This window comes from Rhynchophorus ferrugineus, unplaced genomic scaffold, assembly GCF_030347505.1.
Source record: "Rhynchophorus ferrugineus isolate W39M unplaced genomic scaffold, kcgeb_rfMv2 rfM2, whole genome shotgun sequence".
Classification (NCBI taxonomy): domain Eukaryota; kingdom Metazoa; phylum Arthropoda; class Insecta; order Coleoptera; family Curculionidae; genus Rhynchophorus; species Rhynchophorus ferrugineus.
The window spans coordinates 90,377,746-90,402,018 of NW_027472581.1; the positions used below are offsets into that span (position 1 = coordinate 90,377,746).

Sequence of the window (24,273 nt, forward strand, 5' to 3'; positions counted from 1 at the left end):
CATAATAGAACAAGATTTAACAATTCAAACATAACATCATCCAATATCGTTTCAAAATTATTGCATGATTTCTTATGATGTAATATTTTAAATTGACAATTGAAAATGACAGAAAATATCTATCAATATTCAAGAGAATTTGAGCAATTTTATTAAAAATAAAGTCTCCTTTTTACCAACGAGGGTTTATCTGAACTGGAGCTACAGTTTAACCTTTACCTGGCGAGTGACCAACTTAGAAATCACCCCAGAAAACATCCGTTCTTATCCAGGCTGGTTGCTGATCTGACTGGGATCATTTTCATTATCGGATTTTGCACTCTTGCCTAAGGACAATCACAAATGTTAAACAATCACAAACATAAATTTACGGCCATGCCCCAGCTGGATTCGAACCCGCCACTATCGCAACAGTAGGAGAACCGTTCTGTCGGCTCTACCACTGCGTCAACCAAGCCGGCTTGAGGAAATTAATATCTGATTAAAATTATATTCCGGATAATTGTCAATAAATGGTAATATGTTTATCAATATCTTATAGTTTTTTCCAGAGTTATGTGGAAAGCCCAAATAAAAATTCTGAAAATATAGAATATTTTTGATATAACAGGTCAATTGAGTCTCCGGCCTGACATATACATGGCGCTACTAGAATTAAATCCATATGTTTTTTAGTTAGCCCTAACCCTTAAAAGATGCGTGTATAAATTTGAGAGCTGTCGGATCATTAGTTTGCGAATTATAGAATTTTGAGTGAAGAACTTTTATTATTGTGAAAAAATGGATAAAAAGGAATTTCACGTGTTGATAAAATATTGCTTTTTTGAAGGAAAAAATACAGTTGAAGCAAAAACTTTGCTTGGTGCCGAGTTTCCGGATACTGCCCCAGGAAAAGACCTAATCACCGAAGACGGTGAATGCAGTGGACGCCCAAAAGAGGTTGTTACCGAAGAAAACATTAAAAAATCCAGAAAATGATTCTGAATGACCGAAAATTAAAATTGTGAAATCAGTGTTTGAAGATGATCAAGCGTAATAAACCCGAGTTTTTGCGTCGATATATGACAATGGCTGAAACATGGCTACATAATTTCACTCCGAAGTCCAATCGATAGTCTTGAAAAGGGAAGGACCATCAACAGCGACTATTACATAGCATTATTGGACCGTTTGAAGGACGAAATGGCGGAAAACATCCGCATTTTAAGAAAAATAAAGTGCTGCTTCACCAAGACAATGCATCGTGTCACAAGTCAGTGAACACGATGCGATGACAAAAATCCATGATTTGGGCTTCGACTTGCTTCCTCATCCACCGTATTCTCCAGGTCTGCCCCCCAGCGACTACTTCTTGTTCTCAGATTTCAAAAGAATGCTCGCTGGGAAGGACTTTTCGTCGAATAAAGAGATTATAGCCGAAACTGAATAAAAAAACTAATTTTGCCAAAAAAATGTGTTTTACTATAGTAGGCCGGGGACTGTTCAATTGACCTGTTATACTGTATCTGTGAACCTTATCAAAAGATGAAACGTAATGATAACACAACTCGTCGTTCTGATATCGGTTCGGTTAGTGATACTATTACACGTTCGCTACCCATAACGTGTAATACGTGGACTCGTGTGACTTGCAACAGGCACGTTTCACGTCGATTCTTTCTCTTTCGTACTTTTCATAGCAGCCCCGGATCAATGTCAGTCGGACGACGTCACGTCTCCACCTATCTGTCGGCCGTGCCGCCACCATTCACACCGACCGCTCCATCCGGCAATATCGAACCGCCGCTTTCGACCGCCATCGACATCAGCTGTTCGTCGACGACGCCTGACGTCAGGCAGGCGCGTCGGCGTCCCACGAAACCTGCGCAAAAAAGCGCACGCGTCAGTCTAGCAGGAAATATTCCTGCCGTCTCATTAGACTATGTACTAGACCGCATTACACCGCAATATTTCACAATACGTTTCGATATATAGCGGTTGCCAGGACTAATCGTACCGTTGTCACGATTACAGCTGCGTGGTCAACAACAAGGAGAAGAGAAGCGTCGCCCAGCACACTCGCATCCAGGAATATTCGGTCATGGAGAAGGACAGACTGGGACAGTGGGGCAATGGAGATAACGCCGTGCCCGGAAGGGAGAGCGGACTGGATAGGCTACGGAGTCCGGCTTTAAATAAGGTAGGATATAAAATCATTATCCTTCGAGAATAACCCAGAAACTTTTTGTCCAATCACATACTAAAAATTCCGTTCCAAAGTCCGAATGGAAAACACTGTCCATTGTTATACGACCTCATAACAAAAACACCTTTTGATCATCTGTATGTTTTGTAACAAAAGCCACCGTAAATTTCGCTGAATTTCTGTCTGGTGTATTATTTAAACTCGAAATATTTCATATTTTCATTATGACGCTAATAGCAAAGTTCCCAGTTAAAATATTTAATATCCTCTCTATTTTATTTCCTATCCATTTGCGGCATATATTTCTATCTCAAAAATAATTAAATATATTGTTTTATATAATTAAAAATAAATTTAAAACAATAGTACTAATATAAAGATACATTTAATATTAATACAGTCATAATTAGGTATAAAACAATCAACGATGGATCTGTTAACTCCTAACAAAAATCTTAAATTCATTATTATATATATATATATATATATATATATATATATATATATATATATATATTTAATATATATAAATATACTTATACTTATATAATAAAACACAATGTTTAACGTAATAGTGCTAATATAAAGATATATTTAATGTTAACACAATCATAATGTATAAAATATTGTTAGATTGTCATTTGTTACCTCTAACAAAATAATTCCAAATACGATATGCTTGTTTTACTTCCTAGAAAAGCTTTATATATTTATTTAAAAAAAACTTTCATTAATTTTCTAAAATACAAATATGTATTTTAATAGATTAATTTTTTATATGATGAGAAATACGTATAATATAATAGTACTCATATATTTAATGTTAATATAACCATAATAACGTATAAAATAATCAATAATGATATCAGTTAACAAAAAATGACAAATAACTTATCTGGTAATTCCATGCTTTATCAACTATTTCTTAACTAGTTATTAGAGAAACAAAATCGATAAAGGAAGATATTTATAAATATAATTTTAGTTAATTTGGGTCATGTAGTGCTTTTAGTACACATAAAAAACTAATAAACAATATTTTTTAATTTAAAAATAAAAGTATATATTTTAATATGTTAATTTGGTTAATATTCTAAAAACTATATTTAATGTTAATGTATATAATCATGATAATTTGTAAAATAATCTATAATGGTAGCAGTTAAAAAGAAATGACAAATAGATTATCTGATATTCCATAATTTATCAACCATTTCTTAACCACTGATTAGGAAAACAAAAAAGATAATGGAAATATTTATAAAAATATATGGGTATTGTGAACAGTACAGTTAGTCAAATGAATTACTCTTGAGTTAAAAGTTAATTTTAAGCCAATAGTTTTGATAGAAACATAATTGATATCTGAGAATAATTTCTGGTATATGCCCATAACTATTCCTTCTAAGGAATCGATGCTGTTTAGCTTTATTTTGACCAATGATGCCTTCAGCTTGTCTTGGGACTTGAAATTAGTTTGATTCATTTTTTTTAATCAAAAGTTTTCCATATTTTGGATAGGATCAGTTATCCTGTCGAAAGTATACTTTATGTTTTGAGGAAAAGCCTGTTTTGAGTAGGCCACATTATGTTATTCTGCTTAATTCAACCTTAAAGTTCCAAATGATCCATCTTTTGTCAAAAACTGAAATATGTTTAAAAAGAGAACAATGTGGACAAAATAACATGAACACCTGACATATATACAATATTTGTTTAATATAGCTGCAATTCTTCGCGCAATAGATTCGCAGAGTGTCGCAGAATAGTTTCTAATAGAATGTTTTGTCGTTCTTGTACGAACACGTTCACAAATTGCTTCAATCATATTGGAAATGGAAACCTATTTCTCAATATCTGCTTTAAAATTTATTATAACACTTCAATTATGTTGAGGTCAGTCGATTGCACTGACCAGGGAGGATTTGTTTAATGAAATTCTTATTATCCTCAAACCAAGAGTGAACCTTTTTGGCTGTGTGTATGGACGCATTATAATCTTGGAATTTGACATTGTTTGGCAGTAATATGCTAGTCATACTTTATCATTGAGGATATCAAGATATTCTAATTTCGCAAACAAAATGCTAATTTTGGAAACACATTTCCACAATTAGTAAGTTCAACAGTTCGAAGACTATTTGTATTTATGTACGTCATCAAAAAAGAAAATGCTCACTGTCAGAATTGAAAGCTATCTGCTATTTGGTTTTATTTCTCTCGAAGATTATGAAATGTAGAGGCAGAAAAAGCTCTTTGTTGTACCGTGCTATTGCGCATTTCCAGATATCTGATATACATTTTTCATCCTCTACTATAAAAACTAACAAAAGTAATCATCATTAATAATGAAGATGACTTTCATTTGACTTTATGTTATTATCTCGTTTCATTAGATGTTACGTAATCGTTTTTCTCAGCGTAAAGGTACTTTAACGTTTCGAACGCCTATAAAAATCAATCATCAAAGATACAGAGCTTGATGTAGTTTCGTAGTTTCATTATATAACAATCAAATTTTAAAAGTGAGAATAGATATAAATTTCTTATTTTTATTTCTCAATTTATATATATATATATATATATATATATATATATATATATATATATATATATATATATATATAAATATTGGCTGGTAAATATTTCGTACCTTCAAGGACGTAAACAAAACCAGCAAGGCTATTACAGTTCGGAATGGTTTGAGGAGAAAAAAAAATTTCTATTTATAGATTTAGATTTAGAAAACACTGTAGTATGAAAATATGATATAATGTAAAGTAATTACGCGTTTATAAAACTCTTTAGATGATTTAATGTGACTTTTCTTACGTACCATATTAATTAAATTATTTAACTCCAGTGCTGTGAGAAAATGTAGACTCTCTGACAATCTTTTTACTATAGATACATTGATACTATTCGAATCTTCCTATGCTGTGAAGAATAATGAAATCAATGTTTTTATAAATTTTATTCATTAAAATATCCATCTGTTTTTATTCTTAATCAAATCTTGGATCCAGGGTCCAGTTTGCATCCTGATCCTTCTGTAATTTTTCCAAAATTCTCTATCGGATTTATGTACGAGTTGGTATGCTGGATACTGCATTTTGGTAAGCTTAATGATGGTATTATGATGATGTCGAATGATGTTGTTACCCTCTTAATGATTGTAATAAAGAAGGAAGTCTATATTATAGAATAAAAATAGTTTTAAAATGTTTCCTACAGTATCTAGACAATCGAAATTATTTGCATTGTTATTGTTATGATATAATTATATTTGAAACGATAACACAAATATGCGAAACCGAACATTAATTGAATACCAGTTACAACTAACTTTATTTAATGTTATTTCATCATTGCTGAACGTGTACACGCAATTTTTTTATCAGTTACTATGTAAATGGAAGCGATGTTCTATCATATCTTCTAATATCATGTCACACGAGTACATTCGTCAATAGAGTGATACGCTTTCCTGGAGGGAATTTCGGTCGCAGTACGTTATATAACAGTACTGTGCCCTCTAACCTCAAATTTGATACCTAATTATTTTTAAACGATTTCTATCTGATGTTATTGTTCGCAACATTTACACATTTTACGTATAACAATTCTAACCGGATCTGTTTTATCACTTTTATCAATAGTGACAGTTTTATCAGGTGTGAATAAATTTCATTTATATGGTGATATGTAATTTTTAAAGGTGTAACAAATATTAGAGTCAGGAACTTTTACTGAACAAAGATTCATAAAGAAACATTGATTGAAATTCGCAAGTATAAGATGAAATACAAGAACTGTAAATATTATATCCAGCAATTCTTTCAATTTATAGTCTTCCCACATCTTCGAACTTATTGTGGTATACCTTGACCTGATATCACAATCACTACTTTTAAATCGTTGAAATCACATGCAGGTAAACTTAGATTGTTCCTATATTGGCTACAAGCTGATGAAACAATAAAATCAGATGATTGTTGTAAATCTAATGCATACTAAAAAAAACATGGAAAATAGAAAATATTCATTAAGACAATGCACCTGCAAGGAGATTTTAAAAAACAATGAATTTAAGTACGAATTACTTCAAGAAACAATTATTCGCCAGACTTAGATCTTTTTGATTTCCGGTTCTTCTCACACAGCTCAAGTAGTAATGCCGCTAATGGTTGAGGGAGGGGGTAAAATGTCATTAATCTCTGACAGTAACACAAATTTCTTACGTAAAGATGTCATTAATATTCTTCTAAAACGTACAATGAAGACCAGAGAATATATTAACAATTTTAACATTCTACATTCTTAAATATATATGATTAAGTAAAATGGTAACAAGAACTTTTATGCGGCATAAGGTACTTGTAGCAGTTCAGGTATGACGTAGGGAGTCCAAGACATTACAGTCTAAAAGTATCTTGCAAGCATTTGTAAACACTGAACAGCATACAGCAAATTTTCTAAAGTATGTGATTATTTTGAGGTAGACTGTCTAGAGGACTGTAGAGAAGTAACAAAGTGAAAAAGTATGAAACTAGTAATTGTATTATCATTCACTAGAACCTCCTTCTCAAACATGATTTAATTTTAATTAATATCTGACTGCCCTTTTTATTTATCATTTAATCAGATATATCTTAATAAATTCGAATATACAAAACAATATTTTCATATAATTCCAATTTTAAGAAATAGTGATAAAATTAAAAACCTGCAAGTCAAATGACTATCTCGGCTCACAAATTATTTATTCTCTCCCACAACTGAAAGAACCTGACTCAGAAGTTCTAGTACATCAATCAATCTCGACTAAAAACCGTTATCAAAACACCAACTGTGTCGATTATTGCAAACATCTCTTTATTTAATTGAAATTTGTCACCGCCAAAAATCACTTAATTTTTCTAGTAATCTTGTTATCAAAGGTGATTCATATCCAATAATTTTATTAATACTATATCCTACATATACCACTGCGATCAAAATTTAGTTATGAGTTATTTTACCGAATTTATTTTATAACCTTCAATGTCATCCTTCCTGAATATAATTATTATAGTTAATTATCATAATTAATGCTGCCACTAAGGCTTCGATTTTAATCTTACAACATCCTATAGTTATAAAAACTCATAAAAACATAAGGACCGAAGTTGAAAGTTATATACTGATAACAACAACACTATTTCCCTATTATATTTCCAGTAAACACCATCTGATAATTTACAACACGTAAACACTTATAATAATAATAATAATAAAAGCACTTGTAACAATTAATGACGCTTGTAACAATATTTGAAGGATGATTTCCCATAATTAAGAAAGAAGATAACGGCAATAATAGCAGTCATAGTCATAGCAGCTGTAACAGAAGTGCGTGTATCAATATTAAAAACGGTCTATTTTTATTAACACTACAATGAGCAAAAAAACGTTTTAATAGGAAAAACGACACAACCTCCTAAATATGGCTATTAAACATTGACCACTGCCGATCCTAACTAGTTCAAATTCGTCTTATTATTAGTTAGATTGGTTACAGCGGAAACAATATATTTTTGTATGTTGAGTTAATCAAATTATGGACTGATGCTATTGTCCCAGCGTCGTGAATAAGTTAATATAATTGGCTCGTAAAATATCGACGTCCCGAATTGTTTGTACCATTTGGTCATCTCAATTGTTACAATTACTGTCCATTTTAATAAAGTTATAAGAACGAAGGATTTTTTGTAAATTTAAATATGACTGTAATTTTGTTTCAATTATATGCTTGCCTGTATTTTGATCAGCGACATTTGTTGATGGTGGAAATAAGTATCAACGTAAACAACCTAACCTAACTGTTAAGCTCCATAGTTTTGACATTTCTCTTTATAAAATATTCCAAATTTCGTAAGTTTTCCATCTAGTATTGTTGAGTTCTTCAGTATATACAGTGACTTTACTGACTCTAATCATGGAATTCTCAAAAGTACGTTTTCGGCATTCATTACTTTTGTTGTATGATTTGAACAAAAGTGCTACCGAAGATCATTAAACAATTTCAGAAACTTATGTGAGTAAAAGTGGTGACTTTGATGTCAGTGATGAAGAATAATGGCCTAGAGGACCAAAAAGTTCGAAAACAATGAATAAGCAATGAAATTATGAAATGAATACGAACTTTCAAACAGCTTAATAGTTATTTAGATGCGATAAGAAAGGTCGAAATGGAGGTAAAGAAATCTTCTGACCCATTATGGCTGGCGATAAGAAGTCAACGTCTAAACCCGAATCGAACTATTACATCTAATCTCCATAGCTCTGTAGCAGTTCGAACGAGAAGTTCAGCAACACCCAGCGTATTCACCAGATATAGCATCATCTGATTACCATTTATTTTACTTTCGAAATGTGATGAAGAATGGAAATGTGAATGATGTTTTTCATGTTCAGGTCTAAACTCAAACTTAAGCAACAGTTTAACTGCTACTACAGCGAGCATTCTTTTGAGATCGGAGAACAGGAAATAGTCGCTGGGGGCAGATCTGGAGAATACGGTGGATGAAGAAGCAATTCGAAGCCCAAGTTTTTGCTTCAACTGTATTTTTCCCCTTCAAAAATCAATATTTTATCAACACGCGAAATTCGTATTTAACTATTTTTTTTTCACAATAACAAAAGTTGCTTCACTCAAAATGCTATAATTCACAAACCAATGATCCGACAGCTGTTAAATTTATACACGCATCTTTTGAAGATTAGGGCTATCTAAAAAAACATATGGATTTAAATCTAGTAGCGCCATCTATATGTCAGGCCGGGGACTTTTCAATTGACATGTTAACTTACACATTCTACTATAGAACCCTCAATATTAATTAACAGCTAATTCATTACACGACTTTATTTTATTTGAAAATACTTCTGATGTTAATTCAGTAAATAATACAAAAATAAAAGATATAACAGTATATCATTAAATTACTATCTTGATCGCCTTGCCTACCTTGATCAAATGGTCATGGTTAATTTGATTTTATTTCGGTTCTTGACTAGTTGCTTTAAATGATAAAGGTAATTTAATTATTGTAGGATATTAGTACTAATTGTTATTAATTAATTTATTAATTCATTACAAATATTGGTAAAATATGGTTTAATAATTATTTGATAATAAGATATTAACGTAATTTCGAGGGAAATATCGGTATTCTTCACATGCTATTGACCTTAAAATTAATATATTGGCTATTTTTGTTTTATATCTCTAACAAAAATACCGCGTTGGCGGATACTTGACCTATAAAAAGGAAAAATATATATAAATTGCGTAGCCGCAATAAAAGAAACGTGAAATCATACTATAGTAATGATACAATATAAGTAACAGGTCAATTGAAAAGTCCCCGACCTATCACAGTAAAACACATTTTTTTGGAAAGATTAGTTTTTATTCAACATAATTCCCTTCAAGGGTGATACACTTACTATAGCGACCAACTTTTCGATACCATTTTTGTAGTACGATTTGTCCTTTGCTTCAAAATAAGCCTCAGTTTCGGCGATCACCTTCATTCGACGAAAATTTCTTCCCAGCGAGCATTATTTTGAGATCTGAGAAGAGGAAATAGTCGCGGGGGGCAGATCTGGAGAATACGGTGGATGAGGAAGCAATTCCAAGCCCAGTTCATGGATTTGTGCCATCGTTTTCACTGACTTGTGATACGGTCTATTGTTTTGGTGAAGCAGCACTTTCTTTTTTTTTTCAAATGCGGCCGTTTTTCGACAATTTCGTCCTTCAAACGGTCCAATAACGCTATGTAACAGTTGCTGTTGATGGTCCTTCCTTTTTCAAAGTAGTCAATGAAAATTATTCCATGCGCATCCCAAGATACAGACACCATAATCTTGCCAGCCGACTGTTGCGTTTTCCCACGCTTTGGAGCGGGTTCATCATGTGCAGTCCTCTCGGATGACTGCCGATTGGACTTCGGAGTGAAATGATGGAGCCATGTTTCATCCATTGTCACATATCGACGCAAAAACTCTGGTTTATTACGCTTGGTCCTCTTCAAACAGTGCTCCGAATCATCAACTCGTTGTTTTTGGTCAAAAGTGAGCTTACTAAAAAAACATATGAATTTAGTTCTTGTAGCGCCAGATTAGGAAACATTAAAAGATCGCTTTCGAATTGTGCATGATATGTCCGAACTCAAAACGTGTAGTAAAACAACTTTCAGAAATATTAGGCGTCACAAGCAAGCATTTGACTTAATGTACTAATAAACATTCACTGGAGAAAAACTAAAATTATAGACAATAGTGAGTTATATCATACCGTGTACGTATATAAAAATTATACAGGTAATGAATAACCTTTAAAAATGATTGTAATATAAAATAATTGTGGTATGATTTTGAAATATTACGTATAAGGATTATTAACACATGTTCTCCAAGATATATCACTAAAGATAAGAACAATATGAATGGTAAAGATTAGAAAGTGTTTATTTTCGAGGAAAAATACTATTGTTCAAGATATAACAGCGGGATTTACGTGTTAATCATACTATAACACTTTAATTGAAAGTGAAATGAAAACATTCTCCTGATATTGACCCTAACCTAACACACATGAATAGCGTGAAATATGAGCCATGGAATGGGAACTTTTTCAACAAATAAATTGGTGCCACTGAGTGAGCGTTTACTCTGCAATATAATCTTTTTTACAGTTTTCTGTGATAAGTATTGCACGATAATTATTCCGAAGTATCTAAAATAAATATGATGTTATTTTAAAAAAATATCGACCATAACTATTAGGTATATAAATTGGTTTTAAAGCTTTTTTTATTTGACGATTTATTGTGAGAAATCGGCACAATGTATTTTATTCAATGTACCGTCTATGGATAACAGCTACTTTTTCCACATTTCAGACAATTTACGGATTCCATTTCGAAAGAACGATGTATCGTTTGAGTCTATCTATGAAAGGACCCAGTCCTAGGTATTTTCACAATGAAATGGATTTGCACAGTGTCATTTGTAAAATATGATACAGTTTTGTAGCAATATTTGTCAGAAACAGCTATCATGAATCTTCTATTATATGTTCTACAGATAATCCCACAGAAGAAAAGAAAGAGCCTCTTGCCTTTGAAGAACACAAACTGGAATAGTGAATCTAGAGACAATTCATAGATATTTTCCCTCTATTTCATCAAATTCTTGAAATTATTTATCAACTTTCAGCCGCACTTGTTGTTTTTTGAAATTTTGCATGTCATTGCACATCAAATCACCACCTTTCAACTACTCATGCCAAATATCACACCTGAGATATGATATATTAATATAACAAACTTCAACAGTCAAATCATATCCAAAAATTTCCATTTTGTGAACTGAGGATGGGTACATTTAGTTAATCATACTTCTTCGGGACTTACAAGGAATGAGATTTTTTCATCGAAATGTACATGGGAATATATCAAATACAACTAATAATGTCATTCCTTGCAGAATAATGTTATAAAGCATTACATTAACATTAAAATGAGAGATAATAAGGGCATTAAAACTAATTAGTTTCTAATATAATACAAAAAAAAACTCAAATAATTGATATGGACTACACAATTATCATCATATCAACGTATGCGCTGGCAATTGTTTTTTAACCAAGATAAAGGTGACTCAAAAATGCTTAATCACATAAAAACAAATCAAACAAATAATCTGCGCCATAAATATTATGATATATTCCATATATACGTTATATATTATTAGATTTGCATATAGAACTCGAACTTTGAGTTTTTTTTACCAAAACAGACATTGAACTTTGCCTGAACTGAAATTTGGCCAAAAGTGTGATATAGCCGTGTTTAGTATACTTGAAATGTTGACTTTAATCGAAGCGGAGGATAAATTACAAGACGCGAAAACCAAGCCATTTATATTTCATTATTTTTTCTTAATTATATAAATTATAGGATAAAATATTAACCTATTACATCACTTTTTGTCTTGAATGATATGGTAACTCGTAGCGAGTTTCTATTTTTAATAATTAGTGTTATTTTATGTAACTTACGTTGATGATATCATATTATAATGATATATGAATCTAATTTAATCGTAACTACTTACCTAACATTATAAAATACAGAGTTGTAAAAAATATAGGAACGTATTGTTCTATGATTTTAGTGATTTCAACGACCTTCATTCTACTTTCGAATAAGCAGGAATTAGAATATCCTTTCATTTACAAAAGGGTAGAATTTCTGCGTTAAAATCAATAGATCAAGGCGAACGATGACTAACAAAGGATTTCGCACTGTCGCAGATCAAAACTTAAGGAAGAAAACAGCGAACGGTCGAGGTGTTGAATTGTAAGGTTATGGGCTAGTTCTAGACGTGCGAGATGGATTTTTTTGCATATTATTGAAAGTATATCGGATTTTTATAGGATATCATAAAACCCATTCTAATTTTAATAAGTCTACATGTTATATATTTATAAAAATAGGTAATGTAATTTAAAGATATGAGAAAATGTAATTTTATTTATACTTATTTTAAAACTATCTTGATTTCACTCGAGGTTAAAGCCTGTAATTATTAAAATTATATGTTATCGTGTACTTTAGAATTTTGAAAAACCTCAATTAATCAATTAAGTATATGTAACTTAATAGTTTATGCGTTAATGATATCTAATAAATAACGCTACTAGTATTAAATGAATCTACTAATACAAAATTAAAGTGCCTATCATTACCATTTATATATTTCTATTATTCACATTTAATTATAATAATTAGCTGGCATAAGTACACAATGTTCTGATTTGATACATCTCATTTTATTCTACTGACATTAACATCAAAATTACACAAGATACATTCCGCCATATTGGAGAACCGGCGAGAAAACGAGTTCCAACGAGTACAAAGGAAATTTTTTAACTTCACTGAACTGATTCAAATGGTTTTACCTTTAATCTTCTGACCAAGCCATCATTACCTAGGAGCTGGAGAACCTCAACATTGATGTTCTGATGGAGCCTTTCTAATGTCTTTAGGCATAGTCTCTGATAACGTTTTCGACAGTTTCTACCTTCACTTCCTTATGCAGATTGTCATTACGAATGTCCCATGGAGCATCAAGAGTACCTCCCAGTACCTTATTTTGGAATATTTGTATGATATTTCTCTTGCTTTGTCTGGTACATCCTTAGAGTTGAATTCCACTTATTTTAAAACTTGTTGGTAAAGCAAAAGCTTATTATATACTGACGCAGTTGAATTTTTTCTAACATGTATCCCACACCTGACTTTAACATCAAGGGTCGTCCTAAGATATTTGTCCGTATTTCCATACAGGACTACTTGCTGATTTATACATTGTGCTTGATTCTGTTGTTACTTGCTGATTTATACATTGTGCTTGATTCGTTTGTTGGGGAAATCTCTATGCACTAATTTATTCTTTGTTTATTCAATGTTGTTATCTCTATTGAATAGAATTGCAGTGTCATCCGCCAGACTAATACCGAACGTACATCAGATAAATGTCCCAAACACTTCCCTGTGGCATTCCTTCTTGTATTTTCCTCAAGTCAAAGTAGGCATCTTCTTGTTTGACTTTGAAATATTCGTCAGTTATAACAGGTCAATTGAAAAGTTTCCGGCCTGACACATAGATGGCGCTACTAGAATTATATCCATATATATTATTAGTTTGTGAATTATAGCATTTTGAGTGAAGCAACTTTTGTTATTGTGAAAAAAATGGATAAAAAGGAATTTCGCGTGTTGATAAGATATTGCTCTTTGAAGGGAAAAAATACAGTTGAAGCAAAAACTTGGTTTGATGCCCAGTTTCCGGACACTGCCCCAGGAAAATCAATCATCAAGGATTGGTATGCTAAGTTTAGACGTGGTGAAATTGAATGAAACATCAGACACTCTTAAAGATATCGTCTGAACGTGTACATCATATCATTCACGAATATTTGGGTATGAGAAAGCTCTGTGCAAAGTGGGTACCACGCGAGCTCACTTTTGACCAAAAATAATGACGAGTTGATGATTCGGAGCAGTGTTTGAATATGATCAAGCATAATAAACCCGAGTTTTTGCATCGATATGTGACAATGAATAAAACATGGCACCATCCTAATCCATTCCTAAGTCCAATCGACAGTCAACTGAGTGAACTTCATACGATGAACCCGCTCCAAAGCGTGGGAAAATGTAACAGTCGGCTGACAAGGTTATGGCATCTGTATTTTGGTGTGCGCATGGAATAATTTTCATTGTCTACCTCAAAAAAGGAAGGACCATCAGCAGCGACTATTACATAGTGTTATTGAACCGTTTGAAGGATGAAATAGCTGAAAAACAGCCGCATTTGAAGAAAAAGAAAATGTTGCTTCACCAAGACAATGCACCGTGTCACAAGTCAGTGAAAACAATGGCAAAAATCCATGAATTGGGGCTCGAATTGCTTCCTCACCTACCGTATTCTTCAGATCTGTTTTCAGATCTCAAAAGAATGCCTGCTGGGAAAAAATTTTCGTCGAATGCGATGATCGCCGAAACTGAGGCCTCTTTTGAAGCAAAGGACAAATCGTACTAAAAAAATATGTTTTACTATGGTAGGCCGAGGATTTTTCAATTGACCTGTTAAAATTTTTAAACATTAGTCAGGCAGAAGTCTTTTTTAACTTTATCAAAAGCTTGAGCAACTAGAACAGCAAATTATTGCAGAACAAACTTTATTCTTTTAGTGATCCTTCTATAACACGCACCTAATATATATAACGTTTAATTACATACGTTAAGTTGATCACGTATTACGAGCTCCACGAATTTTACGAAACAATTAAGGAAATAACGTAAAAGTTTGACACCATGAATCAGCGATTACCGTTAATCCACTATACAAGGAAAAGACCGGCGATACGATGTCCCTGAATTCCCGCAAACCTTTGTATAATATCGCGTGAAACCCAAAAATAATGATATCGATCGACCGATTTAGGAACTGTGGTAGTGCCCCAGCCTTCCCTGCCACCTCTATCAGTCATGTATCTGAACTGCTTTCGAAAAAACCAAAAAAAAAATTATGACGGATAATTGGTGGACTATAGTGCCCAGAGTTGGACGAAGGATACCTCTACAGGATAATTTCTGGGATATCTTTGGAAGGGTAAAGTTAACATATTATACAAAATATACTTTTAGTTTCTCATACAATTTTGGAACATCTGATAGCTATCGCTTTTTACGATTAAGCATTATTTATTTACATAACAATTGAAAACGCTTTCTTAAGAAACAGTCTCATTCTGTTACAATATCAGTGGCGTAGAGTAGTGGGGACGAGAGTGACGACGGATTTTCTTTTATTTTAGTTGTGTTCCTTCCAACGAAGTTTTGCGTCAAGATTCATTCCAAGATAGTTTACTTCTTTTATCTTTTCTGATTTACTTACCTCTTTTATTCTCCATTTTTCTAGTTCTTCGCTATTGTCTTCAGTAGCAAATATCGCAGTGTCATCAACAAATGTAGCCATAGCAATATTTTCAATCCAATATTTATAAATCAAAATTTGCATAAAAAAGTCAATACTAAAATTCAAATGAAATGTTTTTATTTATTCAAAAATTATGTGTGAACCACTTGGTATTATAACACAACTTTCTAATCTGTAAAAATATTTTTTTCATTAATAGGTTTTATTTATTCTTCAACAAGACATTTTTGGATGAAATGATGATGCAAGGAAATTCTTCTTTTACTGAGTAGGCTGGGTTGTATAAGTTCTATAAATATAACCTGACTATATTTTATAATTTGTATTTTGTGTTTTAAATTAAAATAGTTGTAAAAAAAATTAGCGTTGGGAACTTTCGACGGAAACTGACTATCGACTGTTTAGTAATTGACTACTTTTTATTATCGAATGTTTCAGTCGCTATTTTTGGTTCGACTGATTTTACTATTTTTTACTAGTGACTGTTTCAGTCGCTATTTTCGGTCTGATTTTATTACTATTTACTATCGAGTGTTTCAGTCATGTACTTTTAGTTACAATTTTCGGTTCTACTAGTTTCATTCGACTGATTTTTAACATTCTGACTGTCGTCCTAGCCGCGACCTTAACAAAAATATGCTGAATTTAAGCTTATATAGATTTAGATGTAATATATGTTATAGTTTAATGATTTTGTTCGTAGTTTGCTTTGATTACTTTAAAATGAAATTATTCATTGCATGTTAATAGTATTCAGTAATTTTCTTTTCTTTTCTTTTTTGAAGTTAGTACGTCAAGGAATATACACATCTCCGTCTCGTTTATACTACCGCTGGAAAATATAAGCTCATTTAATATTAACTGCTCCAAGCAATTATATCCGTCCTTTCCTCTCTTACAATTTATACAGAAAAAGATTCGTATATCTTCGTCTGACTTCACGAATTAAAAAAAAGCCGTCAAACATTGGACTTTGGTGATAGTGACTTAGATAGTTTTTTGATTATTGACTGTTTCGACTGTTTTCAGTGGAAAGTTCCCAAAGCTAAAAAAAATTAAGCATAATTTTAATAAGCTACAATACTACGCTCAATATTATAACAACGCTCTAAATATTATCCACAATTACTATAACCAATGCCAGCTGTGATGAAAGTTCTTCAAAATTGGAATTGATCAAAAACTATTTGAGATCAACAATGACTACTTAAGGCTAATCTTCTGGCTATCTTGTCCATTGAGTAAGATGTGTGTGATGCTATAAACATTGATAGTGCTTTTAACAAAAATAGACGAATAAAGTAAAAGACAAATATTTTGTTTTTAATTTTAACAAGTATATTATTTTTCAACAAAAAAAAATAAATTTTAATAGTATTATTCTAGTTCTAATTGGTAGTTGATTTGCCTTCTAAATGGTAGATCCTGTCGATCTTCAAAGTATAATCATAAATATTCTATAACTGTTATATTTTAGTTTTAAACTAAAATATAGTCTTTTAAAATAAAATGCTCAAATAAGAAAGCTGTACGCCACTGTACGGTATACCCATAATCCGAAACTCGACTTAAATCGGACTTTCACTGAACCACATACGCACAAAACACAGAGGAATTAGAAGTGTATCTCCTATATATTACCTGTGAACAAGTTTAGCATTCATTTGCCACCAGGTGGCGCAACTGACAATATGAGTAGCGGGAAATTTAAAATATTTTATAAATAAAAATGCAATATAAGCTTAAAAACACATTTTATTTAAATATATGTAAAATTTGCATTACAATTATATAAAAGGAAAACTCTTAGAATATATTGTACTAGCAATACATTAAAATGTAATATAACAAATTTAACACAAAACTTATACTTTTAATATGAAACAGGAATATGAAATATTTTATATTATCTTAAATATAACTCTGCCAAATATAGAGTACAGTATAATATATATGTTGAAAACTATTGATTTTGAGTATTTATTGTAAGTATATAATAGTACATCATCCATATAAGCTGTGTTATATTTAGTTATTACGATAAAAAAATGTTTCATTTTTGCCTTTTGCTATTCTGTTCACTTTTCTCGTCCACCAAAACAAACAACATCTAACTATTATCTTTTTAATTATGTCTCGTTCAGAATGCTCAAAACAGTTGAACATTTTACAAAATGCATGCATTTGGCGATTTAAAATATTGGAGTGCTTGTTAAGTTTTGTGCATATTCTGGGAATTAAAATGAACCATCAAGATATCATTTATCAACAAAGTAAAAAAAGTCTCTGGCTTTGTCAAATTACATCGATCATACTGCCGGGCTTTAAAGACTTCACTGTTCAACTCACATTTTCTAACATATTTGGATTAATGTTTTCCTTCTTCTATGCCACAACTAAAATAGAAGCTTATTATATTTTACAAATCAGTTACATACAATTAACGTTATAAAAGACTTACAATTTAAATAACAACTGGAAACCGTATCCCTGTTAAACAATGCTCTTCTACATTTCGGTTTGTAGTTATCCTGTGTAAAATGTACATTACAAACCCTTTTGCTCTAATTTAAGACCTCACAAGAGATTCCCATCAGGTTTTCATTATTTATTACTAAAAGCCATTTCTGACAAAGAGCAGGATCCCTGGGAAAGCTGGGTATTCTATTTGAAATGGTACTACATACAGGGACGAAACACCCGAGATGTCTTAAGATTTAAACAAATCATTTTAACTTAAAAAGGACCATAAAAACACAGTTAACAAAATAAGAATATTTAACACGAAAGCTCATAAGTTTTTTAAGTTTGCTTTGTCAGCAACGAACAGAAACGCTTTCAACAAAAGCTTTGTCAAAAAAAATTAAACCGAAATTCTTCGTATATAAATCAAATTGTTTCCATAGGAAGCATAAAATTACCAAAAAAGTCAAAAATATCCTTCTTCTTTTTTAACATAGGCCTCTGAAACCAGAAAGTGTCAAATTTCAGCTTTGCTACTAAATTTATACCTCAAGCCACCTGGCGGCAAATTAATGAACTAACTAGCACTGTATCGCATGCGCCCATTTAAGATACCCTTCCTAAATTCTCGATATTTTGTGATTCCGACGTTAAATTGTGCGGATTTCCATCGGACTTTGGTTTTGACCAACCAAGAAAAATAGATACCTAATTACGTACGAGTAGTCGTCGATTGCAAATCACGTAATCATCGCCAATTATCGATCATAAACTTTACTATTATAAATTATCTGTTGTATAATGCGATTAATGAAAATATATAGCTTAACGAGCATTATTCACATGAAAGAATCATCAATTAGTTCACGATCTATTGTTTTAAAGTCATAACTATCACTACATACCAATACATATTTTGTATTTGGAGTTAAATTACAGCTGTCAAATTTATACACGCATCTTTTGAGGGTTAGGGCTAACTAAGAAACATATGGATTTAATTCTAGTAGCGCCATCTATGTGTCAGGCCGGGGACTTTTCAATTGAGCTGTTAATTGTAAGCAAAAAACATATTTATAGGTTAGCTTTGCAACATAATATTCTTTAAACAATGAAAATAGTGCCAAAACTAATTAAAAAACATTATTATAACAAAATGTAGATGATATTAAAGTATCATATTTTTGTAACGAAAATATACATACATAAACCCAATGTTAAAATTATGTTTTCATTTAGAACAATAAACTATATTGTGCATACATAATTCCTGATAATTTTATTATGATTACATAAAAATTTAATAGCAGGGCCGAGATAGCAAGTAATTAAAATAAATTAGCCTTAAAAAACAATAACATCAATCATTCTATTATGTTACTTCTATCGTATTGTTTTCAATTACTAAACTAAAAGCTTTTTTTGTTTAATGGCGTAATATAATTTAATTTTTATTCTTTACAGGGTCTGGCATTCAGTATCGAGGAACGACAGGTGTTGGGAATTCACGGATTATTACCTCCGAGAGTGAAAACCCAAGATGAACAAGTTCAACATTGTAAATTATGTTTGGACAGGTTGGAAGACCCCTTAAACAAACACTTGTTCCTGATGGGACTTCTCGTAAGTATTTCAGTGCATTGGTTTAATGATTATCAGAATAACTGATAAAGAAAATTAATTAATCGATACATATATAAATCAGAGATAAGTGCAATAGTCAACAAATTGAATTGATTATAACTTAACTTAGATTAGACGTCATATTAACACTCAAATATGTTGTAATGATAAAGAGATTATTATAATGGGTGGGAACAACACAGGAATATATTCATATAACTTTCGAACACTAATATATGATTTGTACGCCGGTTTTGCGCTGTTAATTTATTTTTTTTAGAATAAATGATAGTCAAACAGAGCAAGATCCAGGTTATACGGTGGATGCATCCAAACTTCCCAGACAATCTTTCAATTTTTGCATGGACCACTCCAGCGTTGTCGTAATAGAGAACAACTCAACAACTTTCCTATTAATTATTTTTGACCGTTTCTCTTAATCGCCTATGTCGTTCACATTAGTTCTTGGCAGTTAAGAGTCGAATTGATAGTTTGGCTAGGTTCTTCAATCCTACCAAATACTTAGCACAACCTTTCTTGGCATCAATGCAGGTTTTGCAATCATTTGTAAAGTTTCTTTCCGCTTTACGCAGCACTGGCATTCACTAAAGCATTCATCACCATAAAAAGTATGTCAAATATAGCCTAGAATATCCATTTTTTTTACTAAGAAACCGAATGACACTACATATATAGAATATTATATGGACTGATACCTTTTAAACGCTATAGTATGGCTTCATTAAATAAGTATCACTGAAGATACGAGAGACTTTAAAGTCATCTGTTAAGATAAACCGAAATTATTTTCCACAAAATTATATTATTTTTACCACATAGTAAGTGAGCGAAATAATTGTCTAAATAGTTGTTTTAATGATATAAAAAATTAGTAATTACTGAATAATTGCTTCTAAAGTGTATCATATTAGAAAATGTGACCACTAATATTAAAATCAGAACACAGAACATTATCATTACTATTAACATGATTTTTTAAAACAATGCACACGCGCCTTCGCCATTATTTTTAGACTTGGAAAAAATGGTATTGAATGGTATAGGAAGACTTGTTATCTTATACTAAGACATATTTTAATTAATATATATTTTCCGTTTTATGACATTTTATTTTAATTGTTCTTTCTTTTCCAGGATCGAAATGAAAAACTATTTTACAGAGTAGCTAAAGAGTTCTTAAGTGATATTATGCCGTTAGTGTACACACCAGTCGTTGGATTAGCGTGTCAGAACTTCGGTTTGATATTCCGTAGACCCAGGGGACTGTTCATTACTATCTATGACAAAGGACATGTATATGATGTTCTTAAAAATTGGTAAAACATTTTCGATTTGTCACAAAATTCTTGATGTTAACGTATGTATTGTTACAGGCCTGAAACTGATATTAGAGTCATTGTAGTGACTGACGGTGAACGTATCTTAGGATTAGGAGACTTGGGCGCCTGTGGTATGGGCATACCCATTGGTAAATTATCTCTGTACACTGCCTTAGCTGGGATCAAACCACATCAGTGTTTACCAGTGACCATAGACGTAGGTACGAATAATGAACAATTTTTAAAAGACCCACTGTATATTGGACTGAAACAAAATCGAGTAAGAGGTTAGTATTGATATCTAGTACGGTATACATGTTCAAAACTAATAATTTCGTTTTGAATTTAGGACAAGATTATGATGATTTAATAGAAGAATTCATGCAGGCTGTAGTTAAACGATATGGTCAAAACTGTCTGATACAGTTCGAAGATTTCGGCAATTCTAACGCTTTCCGTTTGTTGGAAAGATATAGAAATTCGTATTGTACTTTCAATGATGATATTCAAGTAAGTTTCTTTACAAAATCCTAGGACTACACAATTATTATATAAAATTTTAATGGGAATCCAGAGTTAGGGGTTTTCTCAATCTAGATTCGTAGGACTTAGTTTCCCATAAACTGATTTTAAGCCAATAATTTTTTATTTATCTATGATGCCATCTTTTGCCGAATTGGTGTATTATTCTATACTGTATAACAAACAATACGCATGATAATTCCAGTGAGTTACAAAAAGTTACCTGAAACTGACACTAACTTCAATTCTCTCAATTATCAAGAACATAATGATATAGTGTGGGATATTAGTTTTAAATATTCAAATAGAGCGCTGCACAAGTTCAAATAGGTTAATACTACATATATAGCAATGCGGGTTGCCTGCCCATTCTCAACAAATATTGCTCAGTTTGTCGCTGTACAGCTCAACATTTCACAGAAAAAGTAATACATATTTGTAACGACTCAAAATAAAACGGTTTCTTCAAAAAACTCTGCCAATTTTCTAAAAACAAGAAAAATGTTAGGATGACCGTTAAAAGACATTTGTTTGTATACAATCTTTTTTAAAACAGTTCAATTTTGTTTCATATAACAATTAACATTATAAGAAAGAACAATATTATATTAAGAACTCTACTAGGAACAACAAAAATTATCAAAAACAAATACATAATAAAAATAGACTATAAAATAAAAGATAAATATTTATCAATAAATTTTTTTTAGGGAACTGCCAGTGTTGCTGTAGCTGGACTCCTTGCATCATTGAAACTGACTAAGAAGAAACTCAGCGATAACGTGCTGGTCTTCCAAGGAGCCGGTGAAGCCAACTTGGGTATTGCTCAACTATGTACTATGGCAATGGTTGCGGAAGGTGAGTTATACATTATTATTTATTAAGAAGTGTTATAAACTCCTATAATATTTCAGGAACGAGTGAATCCGAAGCTCGCGGCAAAATCTGGATGGTAGATTCCAAGGGATTGATCGTGAAGGATCGTCCCGAAGGAGGAATCTCGGGACACAAGGCCCACTACGCACAGAATCACGCACCCGTCAGAACATTGACGGAAGTGGTAAAACTACTTAAACCCTCGATTCTGATTGGCGCGGCTGCCATTGGCGGTGCTTTCACCGAAGAAATCCTTCTGGAGATGGCGAAAAACAACAAGCAACCCGTGATCTTCGCCTTGAGTAATCCGACGCATAAAGCTGAATGTACGGCAGAGCAAGCTTATAAGGCCACCAATGTAAGTACGGATACATAGCAGATTGTTCAATAAGTATACGGTAATCTTCGAAGTACTCTTCTAAGTTCCTACAACAAATTTCTTTAATAGGGAACCTGTGTGTTTGCCAGTGGAAGTCCGTTCGACCCAGTTACAATTAACGGAAAGACTTTAGTTCCTGGACAAGGCAACAATGCATATATTTTCCCAGGCGTTGGATTGGGTGCAGTATGTGCTGGTATCAAAACTATTGGAGAGGAACATTTCCTGATGGCAGCTGAGGTAGGATTAATTCAATTACTTGATAATTATGCGAATTTAATTAACTACAACGTTAACTATAGGCTCTGGCAAGCTTGGTAACTGAAGAGGATCTTGACCAAGGAAGCATCTACCCACCATTATCCAAAATTACCGAATGCTCAGTTCGAATTGCTACAAATCTCGTGGAATATGCCTATAAAAACGGTAATTACACAGTCGCACCAAGAAATAATTAATGCGTTTAACGATAAAAATAATTTTAGGAAGTGCATCAGTTTTCCCTGAACCTGAGGACAAAGAGGCATTCGTACGCGCCCAGATGTACAACTCCGATTACGTTCCTGCAATACCAAGTGTATATTCATTCCCAAAGTTGTAAAGTTCTTATTATGTAGCTTCTTTTTTGTGATAACGTAATACACGACGTTTTTAATATGGCATCGTTAATGATCTGTTTTGTATACAGACCTTACATTTAGGTTTAGGTGGAAGTCACAAAAATACCTTTCATATGTCTAAATTATCATTAACTTAGTTTTATTATTTTGATTTTGTAAAATTAATATATTTCTGTTCAATGTTCGGTTGTTATTATTTGACCCACCCTTGCAAACATGAATTATGACGTAAACAACGTTATATCCAACCATGACGGTATTAAAACGAAACAAAATATCAAAATATTTGGTTAACTACGACTGTAACATTTTCAATTTTTTAATAATAAGCAAGCTGGAAACACTCAAATATTTTAGAAATAATACTGCAGACATTTACGTGTTTTTAAAATTCACTCAGTATAGCATAAAATAATTAATAATGATAAATAATCTGAACAATTATACTCATATGGTTCAAAACATCACTACTCAAGATATTATCGTTATTTTTATCTCATAATGCAATGCCCAGTTAGTAATTTCCTATGTACAAAAAGGCAAATTAAATATTTTTATTAACTGTTTATATAAAGTTTTTAGTATCTTATGGCGTGACTGTTTAATGAGATAACTATAATAAGATAATTTACATGTATTAAACATACAGAATTCCATAATTATTTCATATTATTTAAATACTAGGCACTAAAATCACTGAAATTT

General features: G+C 31.9%; 1 protein-coding gene across 2 annotated transcripts in view; it reads left to right on the forward strand.

The window, feature by feature from the left end:
* The window catches only part of Men (NADP-dependent malic enzyme), a 52,023-nt gene extending 28,273 nt beyond the window's left edge, over window positions 1-23,750 (forward strand). For both annotated transcript variants that reach the window (XM_076396883.1, XM_076396882.1), the window contains exons 2-11: window positions 2,014-2,179; window positions 19,673-19,831; window positions 20,987-21,168; window positions 21,226-21,458; window positions 21,521-21,681; window positions 22,404-22,551; window positions 22,608-22,927; window positions 23,018-23,188; window positions 23,251-23,374; window positions 23,434-23,750. In XM_076396883.1, the coding sequence (XP_076252998.1) occupies window positions 2,014-2,179; window positions 19,673-19,831; window positions 20,987-21,168; window positions 21,226-21,458; window positions 21,521-21,681; window positions 22,404-22,551; window positions 22,608-22,927; window positions 23,018-23,188; window positions 23,251-23,374; window positions 23,434-23,549 (1,780 nt within the window). In that variant the 3' untranslated portion in view covers window positions 23,550-23,750. The remainder of the gene's footprint in view (window positions 1-2,013; window positions 2,180-19,672; window positions 19,832-20,986; window positions 21,169-21,225; window positions 21,459-21,520; window positions 21,682-22,403; window positions 22,552-22,607; window positions 22,928-23,017; window positions 23,189-23,250; window positions 23,375-23,433) is intronic.
* The last annotated feature ends 523 nt before the right edge of the window (window positions 23,751-24,273 follow it).